The sequence below is a fragment of the Oryctolagus cuniculus genome, chromosome 13 (genome assembly GCF_051225735.1).
Source record: "Oryctolagus cuniculus isolate XC-2025 breed Fujian yellow rabbit chromosome 13, ASM5122573v1, whole genome shotgun sequence".
Lineage (NCBI taxonomy): Eukaryota > Metazoa > Chordata > Mammalia > Lagomorpha > Leporidae > Oryctolagus > Oryctolagus cuniculus.
The window spans coordinates 60412484-60433754 of NC_142879.1; the positions used below are offsets into that span (position 1 = coordinate 60412484).

Below are 21271 nucleotides of genomic sequence, written 5' to 3' on the forward strand. Positions count from 1 at the left end.
GAGCCAGCATCCCATATGGGTGCCAGTTCAAGTCTCAGCTACTCCACTTCCTATCCAGCTCTCTGCTATGGCCTGGGAAAGCAGAAGATGGCCCAGTTCCTTGGGCCCCTGGACCCAGGAGAAGTTCCTGGCTCCTGGTTTCAGATGGCATAGCTCTGGCCATTGTAACCAGCTGGGGAGTGAACCAGCAGATGGAGTACTTCCCTCCCTCCCTCCCTCTCTCTCTCTCTCTGCCTCTCCTTCTCTATCTATGTAACTCTGATTTTCAAATAAATAAATAATCTTAAAAAAAAAGAAAGAAATTTCAATCAGACGTTCATCATGGGGGCTGCATTGTGATACAATAGGTTAAGTTGCTGCCTGTGAAGTTGGCATTCCATGTAAGAACCAGTTCAAGTCCAGGTTACTAAACTTCTGATCCAGCTCCCTGCTAATGTGCCTGAAAAAGCAGCAGAAGATGCCCCACAATAAGGAGGTAGCCCAACCAAACAGATGGGAAACCCATATGGAATTCCAAGCTCTTGGCTTAAGACTGACCCATCCCTGTTTGTTGTTGACATATGGGAAGTGAACTAGTAAATGGGAGATCTCCTGCTTTCTGTTTCTCCTTCTTTCTCTTCAGTATTTTGGTCCCAAACAGAACAAAGCAGAGAAATGTTGGTTAAATAAGCCACATACAAAAGAGTACAAGCTGTATAATTTCATTTATATTGAGGTTCCACATCACAAAAAACAATCTATGGTGGGAAAAGATCATAAGAACAATGTCCTGGACAAAGGTAGCAGGACTAATCTGAGAAGGAATTTCTGTGGAAATGGAAATGTTCCATGTTTAGAGAAGTGTGTGGGGTCACTACATTACACCCACTGGCAGAACTCTACAGTTAAATTTGCACAATTCAATGACATCTGCAAATACTAAAAATTAGACATTAATAATCTACTGGGGCATGGCAAAGGGACAGAAATGTAATAGAAACAATAGTGAGAAAACAATGTTGAAGCTGAATGATGGATACACAGGGACTCACTGTACTATTTGTCTAATTGTTGTTTACCTTGTATTTGAATTTTCCATAAGTTTTACATCAGTAAGGTTCAGCTGTAGAAAATAAGGTGTCGCTCCCCCTCTTCGTGGAGGAACGACACCAAGCCCTGCCTAGGCTTCATATCCGAGTCACGGCACCATTATGTCGCTCCCCCTCTTCGTGGAGGAGCAACACTGAACCCTGCGTTGTTCTTTTGTCTGCTCGGCCCTCCCCGGGTTTGCTGCTGGTTCTTCCCGGGTTGGCTACTATCCCTTCCACCTCCGTGGAAGGGCAGTTCCCCCTGGCCACATTCCCCACTTCCGCAGGGGAGCGGCACACCGCCGGCCGGGTCTCTCGGGGGCTGCACGGGTGTTCCTCCAGCTAGATGTTCCCCTTAGATGTTCCTGGTGCATGCCGTCTCTCTCCTCCTTTGTAGTCCTCCTCCGCCAATCCTAACTCGGCTGCCCACACGCCGAGTACGCTGCTCTCCTCCAATCAGGAGTAGGTCCTACAGTTTATTGGTTGAACTGGAGGCAGCTGCGTAGAAGCTGTTTTCTCCTCTCCCAGCGCCATATTGTGGGAGAGCAGATGCATAGAATAAGTCTTAATTCCAGTAACAATATAGTCCGAGCTGCTCCCCACAGTGGGAGAGCAGATGCATAGAATAAGTCTTAATTCCAGTAACTTAGTCTAGTCTGAGTTGCTCCCCACAGATCCCCCTTTCTTTTTATTTTTTGGCGTTGATACGCGCCTGTCTTCGGTGTCCCGCGGCACACACTCTGCTCTGCTTGCTAGAGTTGCCACAGGTTCTTACAAGTCCTATCAATCAGGCAAACCGAATCCAGGTCCTCTCTTCGCCATGTTGTGAGGAGGTTTTTAGGCGCTGATGCGTGCCTGTGTTCGGTGCCCCGCAGCGCATGCTCTGCTCTGACTGCAGGGGCTTACAAGCCCTAACAATCAGGCAAACCGAATCCAAGCCTTCTCATTGCCATATTGTGGGGAGGCTTATTGGTGTTGATTCGTGCCTATCTTCGGTGACCTGCAGCTCATACTCTGGTCGAGCTGCTTGCTGGTGCTTACCGCCTTAATCAGGCAGACCGAATCCAAGCTCTCTCATTGCCATGTTGTGGGGTGACTTATTGGTGTTGATAATGTGCCTGTCTTCGGTGACCTGCGGTGCATAAGCTGCTAGCCGCCCGCAGGTGCTCACCACTTCCCTAATCAGGCAGACCGAATCCAAGCTCTCACATTGCAGTGTTGTAGGGAGGCCTCTCTATTTCTCTATTTCTCTATCTCCAGGCATTCCTATTTCTCCCATTTTACTTCTATCTTCCAGCATTCCTATTTCTCTCCTTTTACTTCTAAACTTCTGTTTCTCTTATCCCTGTGGCTTCCCGGTGGCGCTCGCCCCGAGGCTGCTTCTCGGCACCTCGCCCCGCGGCAGCTTCACGGCTCTGCGCGGCTTCCCGGCGCCTCGCCCCGCCGGCGGGTTCCCGGCTCTGCGCGCACGCTCCGCGGTCTCCATGCACTTCACACCCGCACCACGGCCTTGCACCAGCCCCGCGTTCCTTATCTATTCACGCCCCGTGCTCTCTCTGCACGCAGCGGCTTCCGCGAGTCACACAGCATAGCTTACGTCTCAGCCACTAGTATTCAATCCAAGTTCCCCGGACTAACCTGGCGAATTCCAACCTGGCGGCCCACGTCTCTGGTTCCAGATCTTCGCCTCTTGCTCCCTGGGGTGACTTGAAGAATTCCAAGGTGGCTTACGTTTCCGCCTCGGCCTGCACTCGCGGCTTCATCCTCCCTAACATTTTTCTCTACCCAGTATGCTTCCCTAAGTTTTCTTCCAACAATATTCCTCCCTCATTTCTCCTGGCTTCTCCCCACAGTCCGTATCCGAGTCTAAGTTTCTTCTAGGTTTCACTTTCACTTTCAACCTGCAGTCCGTATCTAAGTCTAAGTTTCTTCTTGCTTTCACTTTAAATCCTAACTTCTTTCCCACAGTCCATATCCGAGTCCAAGCCTCCTCCAGGTTTCACTTTCGCTTTCAATCTCCTAGCTTCCCCGCCATAGTCCGCATCCAAGTCTATGAAAGCTTTCACTTTCGCTTTCAATCCTAACTTCTTTCCCACAGTCCATATCCGAGTCTATGCCTAGGCTTTCAATAGCTTCTTCCGGCACCTAGGCTCTTTGCTAGTCTCTCTCTCCGATATTTTCCACTTCTTCCCGTTTCTTCCCTCCTAAGTTTCCTATCTGCCCTAGGTTTCCTATCCGAGTCAGGTTTCCTATCCGAGCTAGGTTTCCTATCCGAGTCACGGCACCATTATGTCGCTCCTCCTCTTCGTGGAGGAACGACACCAAGCCCTGCCTAGGCTTCATATCCGAGTCACGGCACCATTATGTCGCTCCCCCTCTTCGTGGAGGAGCAACACTGAACCCTGCGTTGTTCTTTTGTCTGCTCGGCCCTCCCCGGGTTTGCTGCTGGTTCTTCCCGGGTTGGCTACTATCCCTTCCACCTCCGTGGAAGGGCAGTTCCCCCTGGCCACATTCCCCACTTCCGCAGGGGAGCGGCACACCGCCGGCCGGGTCTCTCGGGGGCTGCACGGGTGTTCCTCCAGCTAGATGTTCCCCTTAGATGTTCCTGGTGCATGCCGTCTCTCTCCTCCTTTGTAGTCCTCCTCCGCCAATCCTAACTCGGCTGCCCACACGCCGAGTACGCTGCTCTCCTCCAATCAGGAGTAGGTCCTACAGTTTATTGGTTGAACTGGAGGCAGCTGCGTAGAAGCTGTTTTCTCCTCTCCCAGCGCCATATTGTGGGAGAGCAGATGCATAGAATAAGTCTTAATTCCAGTAACAATATAGTCCGAGCTGCTCCCCACAGTGGGAGAGCAGATGCATAGAATAAGTCTTAATTCCAGTAACAGTATAGTCCGAGTTGCTCCCCACAATAAGGAATGATTCACAAATACCAAATACATACAGGGACTTGTATATTTAAATTAATGTACCTATCTGCATGCAAACTGAAAGTGAAAGGTTGTAAAAGATATTCCATGCCAACAGAAACCAAAAAAGAGCTGGTGTAGCCATCTTAATATCAGAAAAACTTTAACACACAAACTGTTAGGAGAGACAAAGAGGGGCACTATATAATGATTAAGTGATTAATTCAACAAAAAGATGTAACTATTATAAATGTATATGCACCTAATTACAGGGCACTGGGTTACTTAAAAGATATGTTAAGGAAATTAAAGGGAGACTTAGATTCCGATACATTAGTATTGGGGAACTTTAATACTCCACTTTCAGCAATGAACAGATCAACCAGACAGAAAACCAACAAAGAAACAGCAGATTTAATCGACACTATAGACCAAATGGATCTAACAGATATCTAAAAAATTTTTCATCCTACACTTAAAGAATAATCATTCTTCTCAGCAGTACATGGAACCTACTCTAGGATTGACCACATACTAGACAATAAAGCAAGTCTCAGCAAATTCAAAAGAATCTAAATCATGCCATACATCATCTCAGACCACAATGGAATGAAGCTAGAAATCAGCAACTCAGGAACCCCTAGAGCATATGCAAACACATGAAGACTAAACAACAAGCTCCTAAATGAACACTGGGTCATAGGATAAATCAAAAGGAAATTAAAAACTTTCTGGAAGCAAATGAAGATAACAACAGAACATATCAAAACTTACAGGATACAGCAAAGCAGTGTTAAGAGGAAAGTTTATAGCAACAGGTGCCTACATCAAGAAACTGGAAAAGCACCAAATAAATGAGCTATCAATTCATCTCTAGGATCTAGAAAAACTACAGGAAACCAAAACAAAAACTATTAGGAGAGGACAAATAATTAAAATTAGAGAAGAAATTAACAGAATTAAATTAAAAATTACAAAATATCAACAAAATGAAGAGCTGGTTTTTTTGAAAAGATAATCAAAATTTAACACACCATTGGCCCAACTAACTAAAAAGAGGAGAGAGAAGACACAAATCAATAAAATCAGAGATGAAAAAGGAAACGTAACAACAGACACCACAGAAATAAAAAATGTCATCAGAAATTACTACAAAGAGTTGTATGACAGCAAACTGGGAATCTATCAGAAATGGACAGATTCCTGGACACATGCAACCTAGCTAAATTGAACCAGGAAAACATAGAAACCTAAACAGACCCATAACTGAGACAGAAATTGAAACAGTAATAAAGGCCCTCCCAACAAAGAAAAGCCCAGGACCAGATGGATTCACTGCTCAATTCTACCAGACATTTAAAGAAGTACTAACTCCAACTCTTCTCAAACTATTCAGAACAATCGAAAAAGAGGGAATCCTCCCAAATTCTGTCTATGAAACCAGCATCACCTTAATTCCTAAACCTGAAAAAGATGCAGCAGAGAAAGAGAATTAGACCAATTTCCCTGATGAACATAGACACAAAAATCCTCAATACAATTCTGCCCAATAGAATGCAACAACACATCAGAAAGATCATCCACCCAGACCAAGTGGGATTTATCCCTGGTATGCAGGGATGGGTCAACATTTGCAAATCAATCAATGTGATACACCACATTAACAGACTGCAGAAGAAAAACCATATGATTATCTCAATAGACGCAGAGAAAGCATTCGATAAAATACAACACCCTTTCATGATGAAAACTCCAAGCAAACTGGGTTTGGAAGGAACATTCCTCAATACAATCAAAGCAATCTATGAAAAGCCCATGGCCAGTATTCTATTGAATTGGGAAAAGTTGGAAGCATTTCCACTGAGATCTGGTACCAGACAGGGATGCCCACTCTCACCACTGCTATTCAATATAGTTCTGGAAGTTTTAGCCAGAGCCATTAGGCAAGAAAAAGAAATTAAAGGGATACAAATTGGGAAGGAAGAAATCAAATTATCCCTTTTTGCTGATGGTATGATTCTTTACTTAGGGGATCCAAAGTACTCTACTAAGAGACTATTGGAACACAGAGAGTTTGGCAAAGTAGCAGAATATAAAATCAATGCACAAAAATCAACAGCCTTTGTATACACAGGCAATGCAATGGCTGACAAAGAACTTATAAGATCAGTCCCATTCACAACAGCCACAAAAACAATCAAATACCTTGTAACAAACTTAACCACGCATGTCAAAGATCTCTATGATGAGAATTACAAAATCTTAAAGAAAGAAATAGAAGAAGATACCAAAAAATGGAAAAATGTTCCATGTTCATGGATTGGAAGAATCAATATCATCAAAATGTCCACTCTCCCAAAAGCAATTTATAGATTCAGTGTGATACCAATCAAAATACCAAAGACATTCTTCTCAGATCTGTAAAATATTGCTGCTATTCATATGGAGGCACAGGAGACCTCGAATAGCTAAAGCAATTTTGTACAACAAAAACAAAGCTGGAGGCATCACAATACCAGATTTCAAGACATACTACAGGGCAGTTATAATCAAAACAGCATGGTACTGGTACAGAAACAGATGGATATCCAATGGAACAGAATAGAAACACCAGAAATCAATCCAAACATCTACAGCCAACTTACATTTGATCAAGTATCTAAAACCAAGTCCTGGAGCAAGGACAGTCTATTCAATAAATGGTGCTGGGAAAACTGGATTTCCACGTGTAGAAGCATGAAGCAAGACCTCTAGCTTACACCTTACACAAAAATCCACTCAACATGGATTAAAGATCTAAATCTATGACCCGACACCATCAAATTATTAGAGAACATTGGAGAAACCATGCAAGATATAGGCACAGGCAAACATTTCTTGGAAAAGATCACAGAGGCACAAGGAGACACAGCCAAAATTAACAATTGGGATTACGGCCGGTGCCGCGGCTCACTAGGCTAATCCTCCGCCTAGCGGCGCCGGCACACCAGGTTCTAGTCCCGGTCGGGGCGCCGGATTCTGTCCCGGTTGCCCCTCTTCCAGGCCAGCCCTCTGCTGTGGCCAGGGAGTGCAGTGGAGGATGGCCCAAGTGCTTGGGCCCTGCACCCCATGGGAGACCAGGAAAAAGCACCTGGCTCCTGGCTCCTGCCATCGGATCAGCACGGTGCGCCGGCCGCAGTGCGCCGGCCGCGGCGGCCATTGGAGGGTGAACCAACGGCAAAGGAAGACCTTTCTCTCTGTCTCTCTCTCTCACTGTCCACTCTGCCTGTCAAAAAAAAAAAAAGTTAAAAAAAAAAAAAACAATTGGGATTACAACAAATTGAGAAGTTTCTGTACTGCAAAAGAAACAGTCAGGAAAGTGAAGAGGCAACCGACAGAATGGGAAAAAAATGTTTGCAAACTATGATACAGATAAAGGATTAATAACCAGAATCTACAAAGAAATCAAGAAACTCAACAAAAACCAAACAAACAACCCACTTAAAAGATGAGCCAAGGACCTCAATAGACATTTTACAAAAGAGGAAATCCAAATGGCCAACAGACACATGATAAAATGTTCAAGATCACTAGCCATCAGAGAAATGCAAATCAAAACCACAAAGAGCTGTCTGCACCTCAATGTTTATTGCAGCTCAATTCACAATAGCTAACACATGGAATCAACCTAAATGCCCAACAACAGATTAGATAAAGAAATTATGAGAGATGTACTCTATAGAATACTATATAGCAGCAAAAAAAATGAAATCTGGTGATTTGCAACAAAATGAAGGAATCTGGAAAACATACTGAGTGAAATAAGCCAGTCCCAAAGGGACAAATATCATATGTTTACCCTGATCTGTGACAGTTAATTGAACACCTAATAGGAATTCTGTAGTAGTGAAATGGACACTATGAGAAACCATGACTTGATCAGCCCTTGTCTTGACTGTCAAGGAACAAGTTACTATTTTATTCCTTAAGTATTTTTTTGTCCTACTTAATACCATTGGTTGAACTCTTTAATTAACACACAATTAGGCCGGCGCTGTGGCTCACTAGGCTAATCCTCTGCATGCAGCGCCAGCACCCCAGGTTCTAGTCCTGGTTGGGGGACCGGATTCTGTCCCTGTTGCTTCTCTTCCAGTCCCGCTCTCTGTGGCCCCAGAGGGCAGTGGAGGATGGCCCAAGTGATGGGTCCCTGAACCCGCATGGGAAACTGGGAGGAAGCACCTGGTTCCTGGCTTCTGATCAGCGCAGCACCGGCAATGGCGGCCATTAGGTGAGTGAACCAATGGAAGGAAGACCTTTCTCTTTGTCTCTCACTCACTGTCTATTACTCTGTCTCTCTCACTGTCTAACTATGCCTGTGAAACAATAAAAAAAATTAACACACAATTATTCTTAGGTGTTTAAATTTAACTGAAAACCGATCCTTGTTAAATACAAGAGTGGGAATAAGAGAGGGAGGAGATGTATAGTTCGGCACATGCTAACTCAGATTCACCCTTAATGGTAGAGCTAGAAACGTGCCAGAGGATTCCAAATCAATCCCATCAAGGTGCCATGTACCAATGCCATCTCACTAGTCAAAGTGATCAGTGTCTGTTCATAACTGATCATAAAGATAGGATTAAGGTCAAAGGGATCACATAAACAAGACTAGTGTCTGCTAATACTGATATAATTAAAAAGCAGAGAATGGCCCAACATGGGAAGTGGGATACACAGCAGACTCATAGAATGGCAGATGTCCTAAACAGCACTCTGGCCTCAGAATCAGCCCTTAAGGCATTTGGATCTGGCTAAAAAGCCCATGAGAGTTTCACAGGCATGGAAAGCCCAGACACTGTGGCAAAAAGTGACCTAAATGAAAAATCTCTGTTAGTGAGATCCCAGTGGAAAGAACGGGCCATCAAAGAAGGAGGTACCTTTCTCTGAAGGGAGGAGAGAACTTCCACTTTGATGATGGCCTTGTTTAAATAAGGTTGGAGTTTGTGAACTGAAGAGGTTTCCATAGCCTTGGCAACTCATGACAGGAGCCTAGGGTGATTACTGACACCATAAACAAGAGTGTCAATTGTTAATCAACAACAGGAGTCACTGTGCACCTATTCCCCATGTAGGATCTCTGTCCTTAATGTGTTGTACTATGTGAATTAATTGTATAACTAGTAATCAAACAGTACTTTACATTTTGTGTTTCTGTATGTGTGTAAAATGTTGACATCTTTATTTATTATATACTAAATTGATCTTTTGTATATAAAGATAATTGAAAATGAATCTTGATGTGAATGGAATGGGAGAGGGAGTGGGAGATGGGATGGTTGCAGGTGGAAGGGAGGTTATGGGGGGAAAATGCCACTGTAATCCAAAAGCTGTACTTTGAAAATTTATATTTATTAAATAAAAGTTAAAAAAAACCAAAAAAAATTATTAAATAGACAATAGGAGTCACTATGCACTTAATCTCCATATAGGATTTCTGTTCTTAATGTGTTATACTATGCAAATTGATGATAAAACTACTACTCAAACAGCAGTTTATACTTTGTGTATCTGTGTGGGTTCAAACTGTTGAAATCTTTACTTACTAAATTGATCTTCTGTATATAAAAATAATTGAAAATGAATCTTGATGTGAATGGGATGGGAGATGGGATGGTTGCGGGTTGGAGGGAGTTTATGGGAGGTTATGGGAGGTTATGGGAGGAAAAGTTGATATAACCCAAAAGTTATACTTTTGAAATTTATATTTATTCAATAAAAGTTTAAAAAATTAATGTACCTATATTAAAGACATTGACAACAAGTGATCATCTTATTATAAAGATGATATGGCTCTCGCAAGAGCACTGACTGAGGATCTCATCCAAAGCTCTGGGGAAAATGGTACAGGGATTCTTTTAAGCCAAACCCCATCAATGCAATATCAGTCTCCACCATCACTGCCATCAGCACTAGTCATTTTAAACAGATCAAGTAACAGTGAATAATCTATACTTGAATGCATACAAAGATTTTGACTAATATAGTGAACATGAAGTTTCTGCCTCACTAAAGCCTTCCAATATCTCATATTTCTAGAAATAACATCTTATTATTTGGTTCTGTGCACTACACTGCATGTTGTGCATAGAATATGAGCAATCTACTGCCACGTATTCCCGTAGGGAACTCACAAATTAGGAGAGGATGCACAGGCTCGTAAATAACACAGCACACAGAGGATGTATGTAAGTTATATATGAATGCTATGAGACTAAAAAGAAAGGTATAGCAAATAAGCTGAGACACTCAAGAACTTCTAAGATGGCCTTTACATTTAACATCTGGCAGACAGATAGGAGTTAGGAGGCCAAAAATGTTGTAAAGTGTATTTCAAAGAAAAGAGACATTCCTGCAAGGGTGTGGATATGTAAAAGCCATGGTTTTTCCAGGCACTTCAAGGGATGTGCTGTTAGTGAAACTGACAAAGGAATAAGAGACTGGGGCAACTGGGAAGGACATGACATCATTACCAAAAAGTACTACAGTTGCCTTTTGAGCAAAGGCAGTGCGAGTGATGGACTTAGTACCATAAAGGATAAAGTGAGTCAGGTACACTAAGTTAGAATCCAAAGAAAGTATATTTTTTCATTTAACATTTATATGCATAGATCCCATAACACAATATACCAATGATGTAATGCCTAGCAATAGGTCACCTTACAAAACCCGTTTGATTTAACCTTTAGCATGTACAACAATGAACCTCAGCAGGTGTCCAAACAGGTTAGCTACCTTGTTTGGTCCTGTTTTTGCATTTTTTACCCATACAAAATCACTGTTATGAATTATGTTTTGACATAATCTTACCTTACGTTGTATAGATCCCATTCTCACTGATTTCACATCCACAGACTGATATGTAAGCCATAGGCCTGTATCTACATGTTGTATATAACATATTGAGTCACCATATTTTATTTCAGATGTTCCCATGCCATCAACTTCTTTTCTCACCCCTCCATCCAACTTTTCCTAAGTAGAGAGAAAAAAAAATCAGCAGATGTTTCTAAAATATTAGTATGTATCAGTAATACTTTGTAATTATATTCCTCAAAAAATTCAGCCCTCTGATGTTCCCTGAAATAATAGTGGTTAAACAGTCCTACAGTTCAACATATACTAAAAAGTGAAGTAGGAAAGTGCAAAATAATCAATTTTTGATTTCTTCTCATTAATAGGAAATTATTTTGATAACACAACATTTTATATCACTCAATATCAACTCCAATCCCAAAAAATTAAAATTAGTAGTATATGTTTATTATTATTCCTGTTTGTCATTGGTGGTTAAGAACATAGCTTAGGAATCAGAAAGACCCAGTTTTAAGTCCACTCTCTGCCACTTAACAAGTTAATATAAACTTTGAAGCCTCAGTTTCTTCACGTATCAATAAGGCCAATAAAAGGATCACCCCATAAGGTAAGGAAAAAAAGATAATGCGTGTAAAGTTTTCAGGATAGTGACTCGGATAAAATAGGCACTTTTATAAACTTTGATGATTTTGACCATGATGATGATGATGAAACCAAAAAGGCTGTTAGTGATAGTTATTTTTTAACTAGTCAAAACTATAATTCAGTGTCTGGTAGCATAATTTCCAATTTAGATTTCAGAGGTATGCATTCTTACGCCAGTCCCCTCTAGTGGGAACTAGCAACAGCTCCTCAGATACAATAAATGTTTCTTTCACATCCCTATTTATATTTCCTTTTCTAATAAGCTCCCTTTTGATTTCTTCTCCCGTGCTTAACTCTGATCTTCAGGGACTATTATAACTTTAAATTTTGCATAATTATTAAAACAATGGCAAAAAAGCACAGTACACCTCCTTTCTGTGGTTTTATAGTCTTTTTCTTCCTTGCACTCACTACCATGTTAAATGTACTCAAAGTTTCTTCCACATCTTTGGTTACTTGATTCTTATTTGAAGTTAGTTATGATAATATAAACATTTCTGATGACTAAGGCTTAAGTAAAACTATGTCTGCTATACAAAAATAAATAATTAAAAGAACTCAAAATTTAACAATTTTCATGCCATTTCCATTCTGTACTATCATTAATGTCCCTATAATGATTATGAACACTCTACCAAGTAAAATTAAAAATGGCTGAAATTCTTAATACAAAAAAGGCCAAGGCCATCGAAGAAAATATACAGTTATCAATTAAGTTAACCATTATGCAAATATCTTGAAATGTTATTCTAAGAATCTGCAATAAAACAGATAATAAACCATTCTAATTGCATTTATAAAATAAGATAAACTGCTAATCTACTTATACAAACCCTGTCAATAGGAAAATTAAATTCTGGAGAAAAATATAACAGGGTAATTATCTCTTCAGAATAAAACATTGAGCCTCTAAACATTCTTTTTGTTTTTTTGTTTTGTTTTTTTTTTTTTTTTCCCAAGGAAATTGGTTTGTAGTCTATTTATAGCCTTGTGGACTGTGTTTTGAGAAGTCACATAATTATTAATTATGAAGTTGTGTTTTGTTTGCTTTTTGAAGTAGCTCACATTATTTACTAGATTAAAATTTTTCATTGTGAAATTTCATGATGACTTTTTTTAAAAATATTATTTGTATGTCAAGTTAATAATATACAGAAGATCATAAATTAAACAAAATGTTTTCATAAATAAAAATATCTGCATACAAATCAGAAGACACAGGGTTCCTTTAACTTTTTGGTTTACAAATTTTCATTTATATTTTCTCTTTTAAAATTTATATAAGGTGAATAAATTTCATCTATTACATATATACAAATTTAGGGGCCCCTCTGGCCCTCAGGTTAAGTAGAAATTGTTAAAGGAAGAGGAAAATGTGATCAGTGGCTCAAAACCAAAACCCATCCATGTTCTTTCCTTCATTTATTTCTTGTCATTTTCTATAACTCAGGCCAAGGAGAAAATCAGAAGAAAATAATGTAGAAGCTTTTAATAAGAATAAGCACAAGCACAGCATGATCTAAGAATGACATCTGGTAAAAGCATTTAACAGACAACTGGCCTATTTTACTAAAAATGAAGTGTCCAGATGCGGCAAGCAGGAATCATAAAACTCCCTGTTAACTGCATTCACGTACCTAAGTCAGTGGCCTCTAGATTTGGCATGAATTTTTAAATTTTTTTTTCTTTTTTTGCTTTTGTACTGTTCTGATTGGGGAAATGACTAAATGATTGAACAGTTTAGTTAGATGAATCTTCACATGGATTGCTGTTACAAAATTTGGAAAAAAAATGCTTTCAAAATCTATTCAAAGGCCCACACGAGGGACCAAAAGCAGGGGAAAAAGTCAGATAATGGATTTCTCCAGAAAGGCCCTATGTGTTTATTACTGCCTTCTGCTTCAGGTAAAGCACTGGCTGCAATTTAAAAGTTGCTGCGTTACTGGATTGAGGGACCAGAGGATTTACTTCATGGCTCACAAGCAACCGGAACATTAGATGGGCTTGATTCTGGACTGAAAAGTTATTCAAATATCTTCTTATAAAATGTTTTCAAATTCTTCCTGACCACAAAGTAGGCATGCTTAGGAGAGGCCTCGTATAATGGAAGCTGAAAGAAATGAGTGGAAATAAAAAGAGCTCACTGAAAAATGGACCAAAGCTGGAGTTTCCATCCAATGAAGTTAACTCCCCACAAAACCAGGATTGCTCTTCAAAAGAATAACAGGGCCCGGTGCTGTGCTGCGGTAGGTTAATCCTCCACCTGCAGTGCCGGCATCCCATATGGACGCCAGTTTTAGTCCAGGCTGCTCCTCTTCAGATCCAGCTCTCTGCTGTAGCCCAGGAAAGCAATGAAGGATGGCCCAAGTGCTTGGGCCCTGTACCCGCATGGGAGACCAGGAGGAAGCACCTGGCTCCTGGCTTCGGATCGGTGCAGCTCTGGCCGTTGTGGCCACTTGGAGAGTGAACCAGCAGATGGAAGACCTTTCTCTCTGTCTCTCCTTCTCATTGTCTGTAACTCTACCTCTTAATTAAATAAATAAAATCTTTAAAAAAATAACAAAAACTTAATAAAATTCAGAATTCCCTATATCATTTCTAATATTCAATGTACTATCAAAAGTAAACAGATGTGAAGAAACAAGAAAATGTGAGCCACACTAAAAACAAAACAAAAAACAAGAAGTAGAAATAGATGCAAAAAATGACGTAATATTATAATTTGCAGACAAGTTCTTTAAAGCAACTATTATAAATATGAAATAGGTCAATGACATCAGGGCAAATATAAGCATAATGTATCAACAGATAGTAATCTCAGGTTAAAAAAAGATGATAAAAAATGAAATGTATTAACAAAATGCAGACAATAATTGAAGTGTAAGATTAACTGGAGAAGTTTAACATCAGGTTCCTATGACAGAGATTCAAGAGCTTTAGAGTACCTCAATAGAAATTTCCCAATCTAAAGATGAGGTTGAAATTTTTATAATAATAATTTAATATTATAATAATTTCAACCTAAGTACTTTGGCATTAAATGGAAACTTCCTTCAAAAGACTAGGAGAATTTTGACTCTTAGAATTCCTGCAATTAACCAAAGAAACATTCATATCTTCGCTACTACCTTAGCTTTTGATAGCACCTACAAACTTTTGTCCATTATGTAATAATAATCTTCAAAACCATAGAAATGCTCGAAGATAAATAAACTCTTTCCACACAGATTAGAATTACTGCAAAGTTGCTGTTGTCTTTACAAGAGGCTCATCTGAATAGATGTGTTAGATTCATGTATGCCTGTGGCAGGCCCTACTCCCACTATCTGGGGATGGTGGCATTGTATTGAAATTGCTCTTCAGCTGCTTTTTTCCCCATTTATCTACCGTTCAGCTTCTCCTGAACAGGAATGATGTCAGATTCCTTGACCCTAACTGCATGCCCCTCACCTGCAACCCCACCTCACATCCTCAGGAATGGCTTGCAAATGTCAGGTTCTCAATTAAGATTTTTTGAATGTATGCATGAATTTCTTCCCAGAAATATCCCTTTAGATTTCCCATTGAAAATGTCTTGCCATACTCCCGATACAAGCATTCACATAAATCCATTCCCAAATTCTTAGAAACTGTAATTTTTAAATTGATATTAAAATGGTTCCTGAAGTAAAAAAAGAATGGCCTAAAACTTTTTAAGTGATACTTTTACCTTAAGTATACTAACCTGACTCATCGTGACCACAAAACCATCTGAATAACTATGGCTTTATTAAATGATATATAGGCATTGTATATAACAAACAAGACTCATTAGGACAGTAAAACTTGCCCCATAAGATGATATTCCAATTACAGGGCCAAGTAGTTCAGAGAAATTCTTATACCATTTAAGTCATCTTTAAATCTATCAAAATTACTCTGTCAGGTGACTAACAGGAAGAAAAAAAAAGGCCCTTATCCTTTTTTTTGGGGGGGGGGGGGGACTTTTAATATCCAGGTCAATTTAAGGCAAATAGTATTTAAAGTTAAAAAAACTAAAAAAGTCAAAAGAATTCTTTGAAAATTTTGTTCTGTTATAGTGTCATGTTGTAAACTAGAACAGTTGGTCACAATGAAATAGTACAGGGTCAGAGAGATTATTGAAACTGACAAAGCCAGGCTTAGTCCTGTTAGGACAAAGATGCAAAAAAACATGTTGTTCTCTTTATCCTTGGTATCAGAAATCTCAGACACACTGCAGTGGAGGGGTCTGTGGAGACAAGGGATTTAAAGAGTTTCTCATGCTGGGAGGGTCTTTGAGGGCCTTCATGGGAGCAGAGAAACAAAGTCACGGAGCCTAAGGTATCATCTTCAACACCCTGTACAATGGCCTCTCTTTGCGAATGGGCAGGGGCAGGGAATGTGCAATTAGACTACAGTATAGAGCCAAGGTGCAGGGATTTTGCAAATGTAATTAAGATCCTAATCAGCTGAGTGAGTGAAGCAACTGGGGGATTATCCTGGCAGGGAGTCACATAACCAAGTAAGACCTTTCAAAGGGTTATGCTTTCCCTAAGTGCAGAGATCACAAATAGCCAATACCCATGGGGTTTCTTCCTGCTTGTGATCTCTTCCAGACTACCTGTGGACAACAACTCCAGCCTATGCCCAAGGAGTCCCACCTGCTCAGGACCATCCTTTCAGTCCACATGGTCAACATCAGGCCCACTTGGCCCTCACAAACTTGGAAACTACCCAGTATAAGAAATCCTTTAACACAAGCATATCTCTTATGGGCTCTGCATTTCTGGTGAACTCTGACTGACAAATCTTGCATTAACCACAGAAGGTTTTCCTGGGTTCACTCTCATGCTTGCTGCCATTAAAAAGGACCAGCAGGGGCAGACATCTGGCATAGCAACTGTTGCAGGTATCTGAAGAGTGAACCAACAGATGAGAGATCTCTGCCTTCCTGTATCTTGTTCATTCTCTCTCTCTCTCAAAATTTTTAAAATTTTTCAAAGGATCAGCATAGAAGCTATAACAATTTGTATATCTTGTAAAGTCATAATTGGCATCATTTTCCACTATGTTATCAACATCCTTTGAAAGAAGGGTACTACAAACACTTCTTTTCAATTTAATCCTCAATAGACCCAAGATTCATCTCCACTGATAACTTTCTAAAATTATTTTGATAGAAAAAAATCACTAAAAGTTCTTTACTGCTTGAAAAGTCAATCACTTAATAGTCACAGAACAACCTTAATAGTCAGATGATATCAGGCTGGCAATATGTCTTCTCTATCTGCTCTTAGCATTGAACCTTTAACTTTCTTACAAAGTTTTCGCTTTTACTACTTAGGTTCAAAGGCCATATTAGTTACATAAATTTTCTAAGCCCCAGTTTCCTCAACTTCATAATGAAGATGAAAAACAGCACATAAATTTCATAAGGTTGGACTAGGATTAGATGAGATAACGCAGGAAAGGTACTTCACACATCATCTGGCACATAATAAATTATAAGTCATTATGTGAGAATGGGTGTTTTAAAACAATTTCAACATTTTCCGATCCATGTAAACTCCAATAAAAAGTACTAATAGTTTCATTCAAAATGGTTTGTTCTATTTTTTGACATTTCTTTCATCACCCTTCTAATCTTATTGGCAGTCTTATTTCAAGCTATTATTCCATCGTTTCAATAGCAAGATTTTATTCACCATACAAGAAGGAGGGAAGACGGTAGGAAACCACCAACAACTGGGAAAGATTTTAGTGGCATTTTAAACTAAAAAAATTACATCTTGATGGTTAATATATATAGGATTAACAAGGCCTCCCTAATGATTAGAACTGATTTCAATGCATAGAAGAGTCATGGTCACATTCTATGAGTAGAGAAAGTAACAAATACGATTAAGAAAATCTACATTGCTGAAATTCCATTCCTTATGTAAAATTTTTTCTTAAGATAGAAACAAACTAGGTCACATTATAAATTATTTCCCACTCCATTCACTTTCTTCTGAATATATAAGGTTATCAGCAAATGTTAATTCTTTCATCAACTCCTGAATTTGAGAAAGCCCATCAAATGCTTACATCAGTGTCAGACAACCCAATGATAATCAGGATAAATGGTCCTTATGTCAACTAGTAACACAAGGTTTTGTTTTGTTTTAATAATTTTATATTTATATAAGGTGAACCATTCTCATGTATCTTATAAATACAGATTTAGGAACATAGTGATACTTCCCATCCTAACCTCCCTCCAACCCACACTCCCATCCTCCTTTTCCCTCCCTTTCTTATTCTTTCTTTTAATTTTTACAATGACATACTTTCAGTTAACTTCATAATCATAAGCTTAACCCTACATTAAGTAATGAATTCAACAAATAGAAGAAAACATTGTTCCTCAACAGTAGAGACCAGGGCTGTCAACAATACACAAATTTCAAAATGTGTCTTTGCTCACGTACATTACATATTTTTGTAATCTATTAGTTACCACAGATTAAGGAAAACATGATATTTGCCTTTTGGGGATTGGCTTATTTTTACTACATATAATGGTTCCCAGTTACATCCATTTTGTTGCCAAATACAGGATTTCATTCTTTTTTACAGCTGAGTAGTATTCTATAATGTCTATATACCACATTTTCTTTATCCAGGCATCAGTTGATGGACATCTGGTTTGATTCCGTATCTTAACTATTGTGAATTCAGCTGCAATAAACAGGCAGTACAGATAACTTTTTCATATGCTGATTTCACTTTGGGTAAATTCCCAGGAGTAGGATGGCTAAGTCATATGGTAGATCTATTTTCAGATTTCTGAAGACTCTCCATACTGTCTTCTACAATGGCTGTTTTTTTAAAGCCATTCTGACTTAAAATTTTACATAAAAATGATCTTAAGGATGTATAAAAATTTAGACTTTACCTACACTTTCAAAGAGGTCTTATATACTTAGAGATATAAAGGACTGATAATGCAAATACAAGTTTTCATGAGAATTTATTTTTATTTCAGTATTTTCAAGGCCATACCTCTAAACCCAATATAAAAGTTAGCATTTTCAAATGATCTAGGAAAGTTTTATTTTTCCTTAATACTTAAAACTTGATTTGCTTCACTGTAATTAGCTCAATTAATGAAATTTATCAACTGCATACTATAAGTCTAAGATACATTAAAGAGTTCTTATTTCCAGAATCTAAGTGCTCATTCTTCACACTAAAGATACTATAACAGAAATATATAATTTTATAACATGCATTTTCAACCTACCAGTGACACTCAGACAAAAACAAAAATCAACAAATACACTTTTTCATGAACCTAATATATATTTTAAAGAACAGGGACCATGACCAAATGTGATAATTGACAAAAACATGAGTGAAATCACTTAGCTACACTACTTCCTCTAAAGTCTTAACAATGTGAAACTACTTTTATTCTGTCAATTGACTCTATTCTCAATGCTTGTTTATATATAATTGCAGAAAATAGTTTTCAGCATGAATAAATTTTGATTTCATTAAACCCTTTTCCAATTAAAATGGGCTATTCTAAACAATAATCAGTACTATTAATTATTTAATTATTCACAAGTATATATATTAAATGTATTTGTGAGTGTGGGGTTCTGTTTTTAAGTTTATTCTTTTTTTGTTTATTAGAAAAACAGAGCAATAGAGGACAAGAGAAAAGGAAATAGAGAGAGAGAGGGAAAGAGAGAGATCTTTGATCCACTGGTTCACTCCCCGAATACCTGCAACAGATAGGGTTCAACTATGCAGGAGCCAGAAGTCAGGAACTCCATAACAGACTCCCACGTGGGTGGCAAGGAATCAAGTACACAGTGCTCATTAGCAGGAAGGTGGATCAGAGCAGAGGTAGGATTTGATCCCAGGCACTCTGTTACAGGTTGTGGGCATTCCAATCAGCTGCTTAACCTACAATGCCACAATGCCCTCATTCTGTACCCCACACCCCAAGAGTGTGTTTTTTATATGTGTTTTCGGTGCCATTTATTTTTTCTTGGAATTTCCATTTAAATATTGTAACATTTTAAATAAACCTAAGCTATCAAATGGAGTGTTAATTGCTTTTTCCAAGACCATATAGTTGGATTTAAACTACTTTCTAATATCATAAAGATTTTCTATTTTTGGTCTGCTCTGATTTCATCATCATTTAAAAAAATCATCTATTATTTTTCACTTTATGTTTCTGTGTGGGAGCAAACTGTTGAAATCCATACTTAATGTATACTAAGCTGATCTTCTGTATATTAAGATAATCGAAAATGAATCTTGATGTGAATGGAAGGGGAGAGGGAGTGGGAAAGGGGAGGGTTGTGGGTGGGAGGGACGGTACGGGGGGAAAGCCATTGTAATCCATAAGTCGTACTTTGGAAATTTATATGCATTAAATAAAAGTTTAAAAAAATAAAATAAAAAAAATTATGTAAAAATTACACAAGAATCACAAAATAATTTGTTCTTTAATTTCCTCTCTCTCTCTCTCTCTCTCTCACACACACACACACACATATTAAACATTTCAATGATCAGAATACTTTTAATGACAGTTCCTTTTCTCCTAAAGAGTTATTGGTTTTCTGCAAACTGCTGCAAACATTCTGCAAAACTTCTGAAAATCAAGGCTCCAAAACCTGAAACATTTAATAAACAGTAGGAAACAAAACATAGTAGAGTCGGCACAGTGGGGCTAGGTTACTCACAAGTATTACTTTCTTTGTAACAATTATTATTATTATTTTTGTTGTTGTTATTCCAGGAAGAAAGAGCAAAAATACCACTACTCTTACTTCGAATAATAAATTGGGAGCTCAGAACGGTAGTCTTAGAAGCCAGCATTGTTGTAAGCAAAAAATATCATTAAAATTATTTTTTAAGATTTATTTACTTATTGGAATGGCAGAAAGACACAGAGGGGGAGAGATCTTCCATGCACTAGTTGACTACTCAAATGGCCATGACAGCCAGTGAGGAGGTGGGTTCCTGGAACTCCACCCAGGTCTCTGTGGGCGGCCAAGATCTAAGTACCTGGACCATCATGTACTGACCAGCCAGGATTCGAAACTGCACTCAAGATATGGGATGCAGGTGTTACAAGCCGCAATTTAATTTGCTGTACCTCAACACCGGCCCCTTTAAATTTTTCAAATTCATTAAGTTATAATATACAAAGATAAGACCTCATTGGAAAGCTGCTAACTATGGTAAGAGAGGGTTCAAGATATGACCTAAGTGGAATGTCAAAGGATTTGGAAGCAGTCACAGAAAACCTTCATCACCTCCTTTTATATATCAAGAGAAGAGGAGGCCAACACAGAATCACAAAGTCTGTCCACAACACTTCAATTCATCGAAAAATATTTTTCTTTCCATTTCCTACTGAATACACTAGTATTCATGTCCTGTATATAACAAGGTTTGCTGGTACATTCAGAAGCACACAGTCTGGAACAATTGTCACTCTTAATTTTTTGTCAATGTAAGTTACAGTTAGGAGCTTACTTGAAATATATTAGTATATTAGACATATATATAAGAATATATAATATGTATATATATTATCTATAAAATACCTTAGCTAGTCTGAAGTATATTCTGGATTAAACTCTAAGAGCCACATACTTGAAGAGAAGACTAGAGCTGCTGCTCTATGAGACAGGCTATCACGGGTAGGAAAGTCTTAATGAAAATCATTTGCTTGTGAAAGACATGTGCATTCCAGGAGATGAAAAGAAACAAACTTCTAAAAATTGC

General features: G+C 38.7%; 1 protein-coding gene across 8 annotated transcripts in view; it reads right to left on the reverse strand.

Moving 5' to 3' along the window:
* The window catches only part of RYR2 (ryanodine receptor 2), a 772754-nt gene that overhangs the window by 389215 nt on the left and 362268 nt on the right, over positions 1-21271 (reverse strand). For all 8 annotated transcript variants that reach the window (NM_001082757.1, XM_089311247.1, XM_089311246.1 and 5 more), the window contains 1 exon segment: positions 10823-10987. In NM_001082757.1, the coding sequence (NP_001076226.1) occupies positions 10823-10987 (165 nt within the window).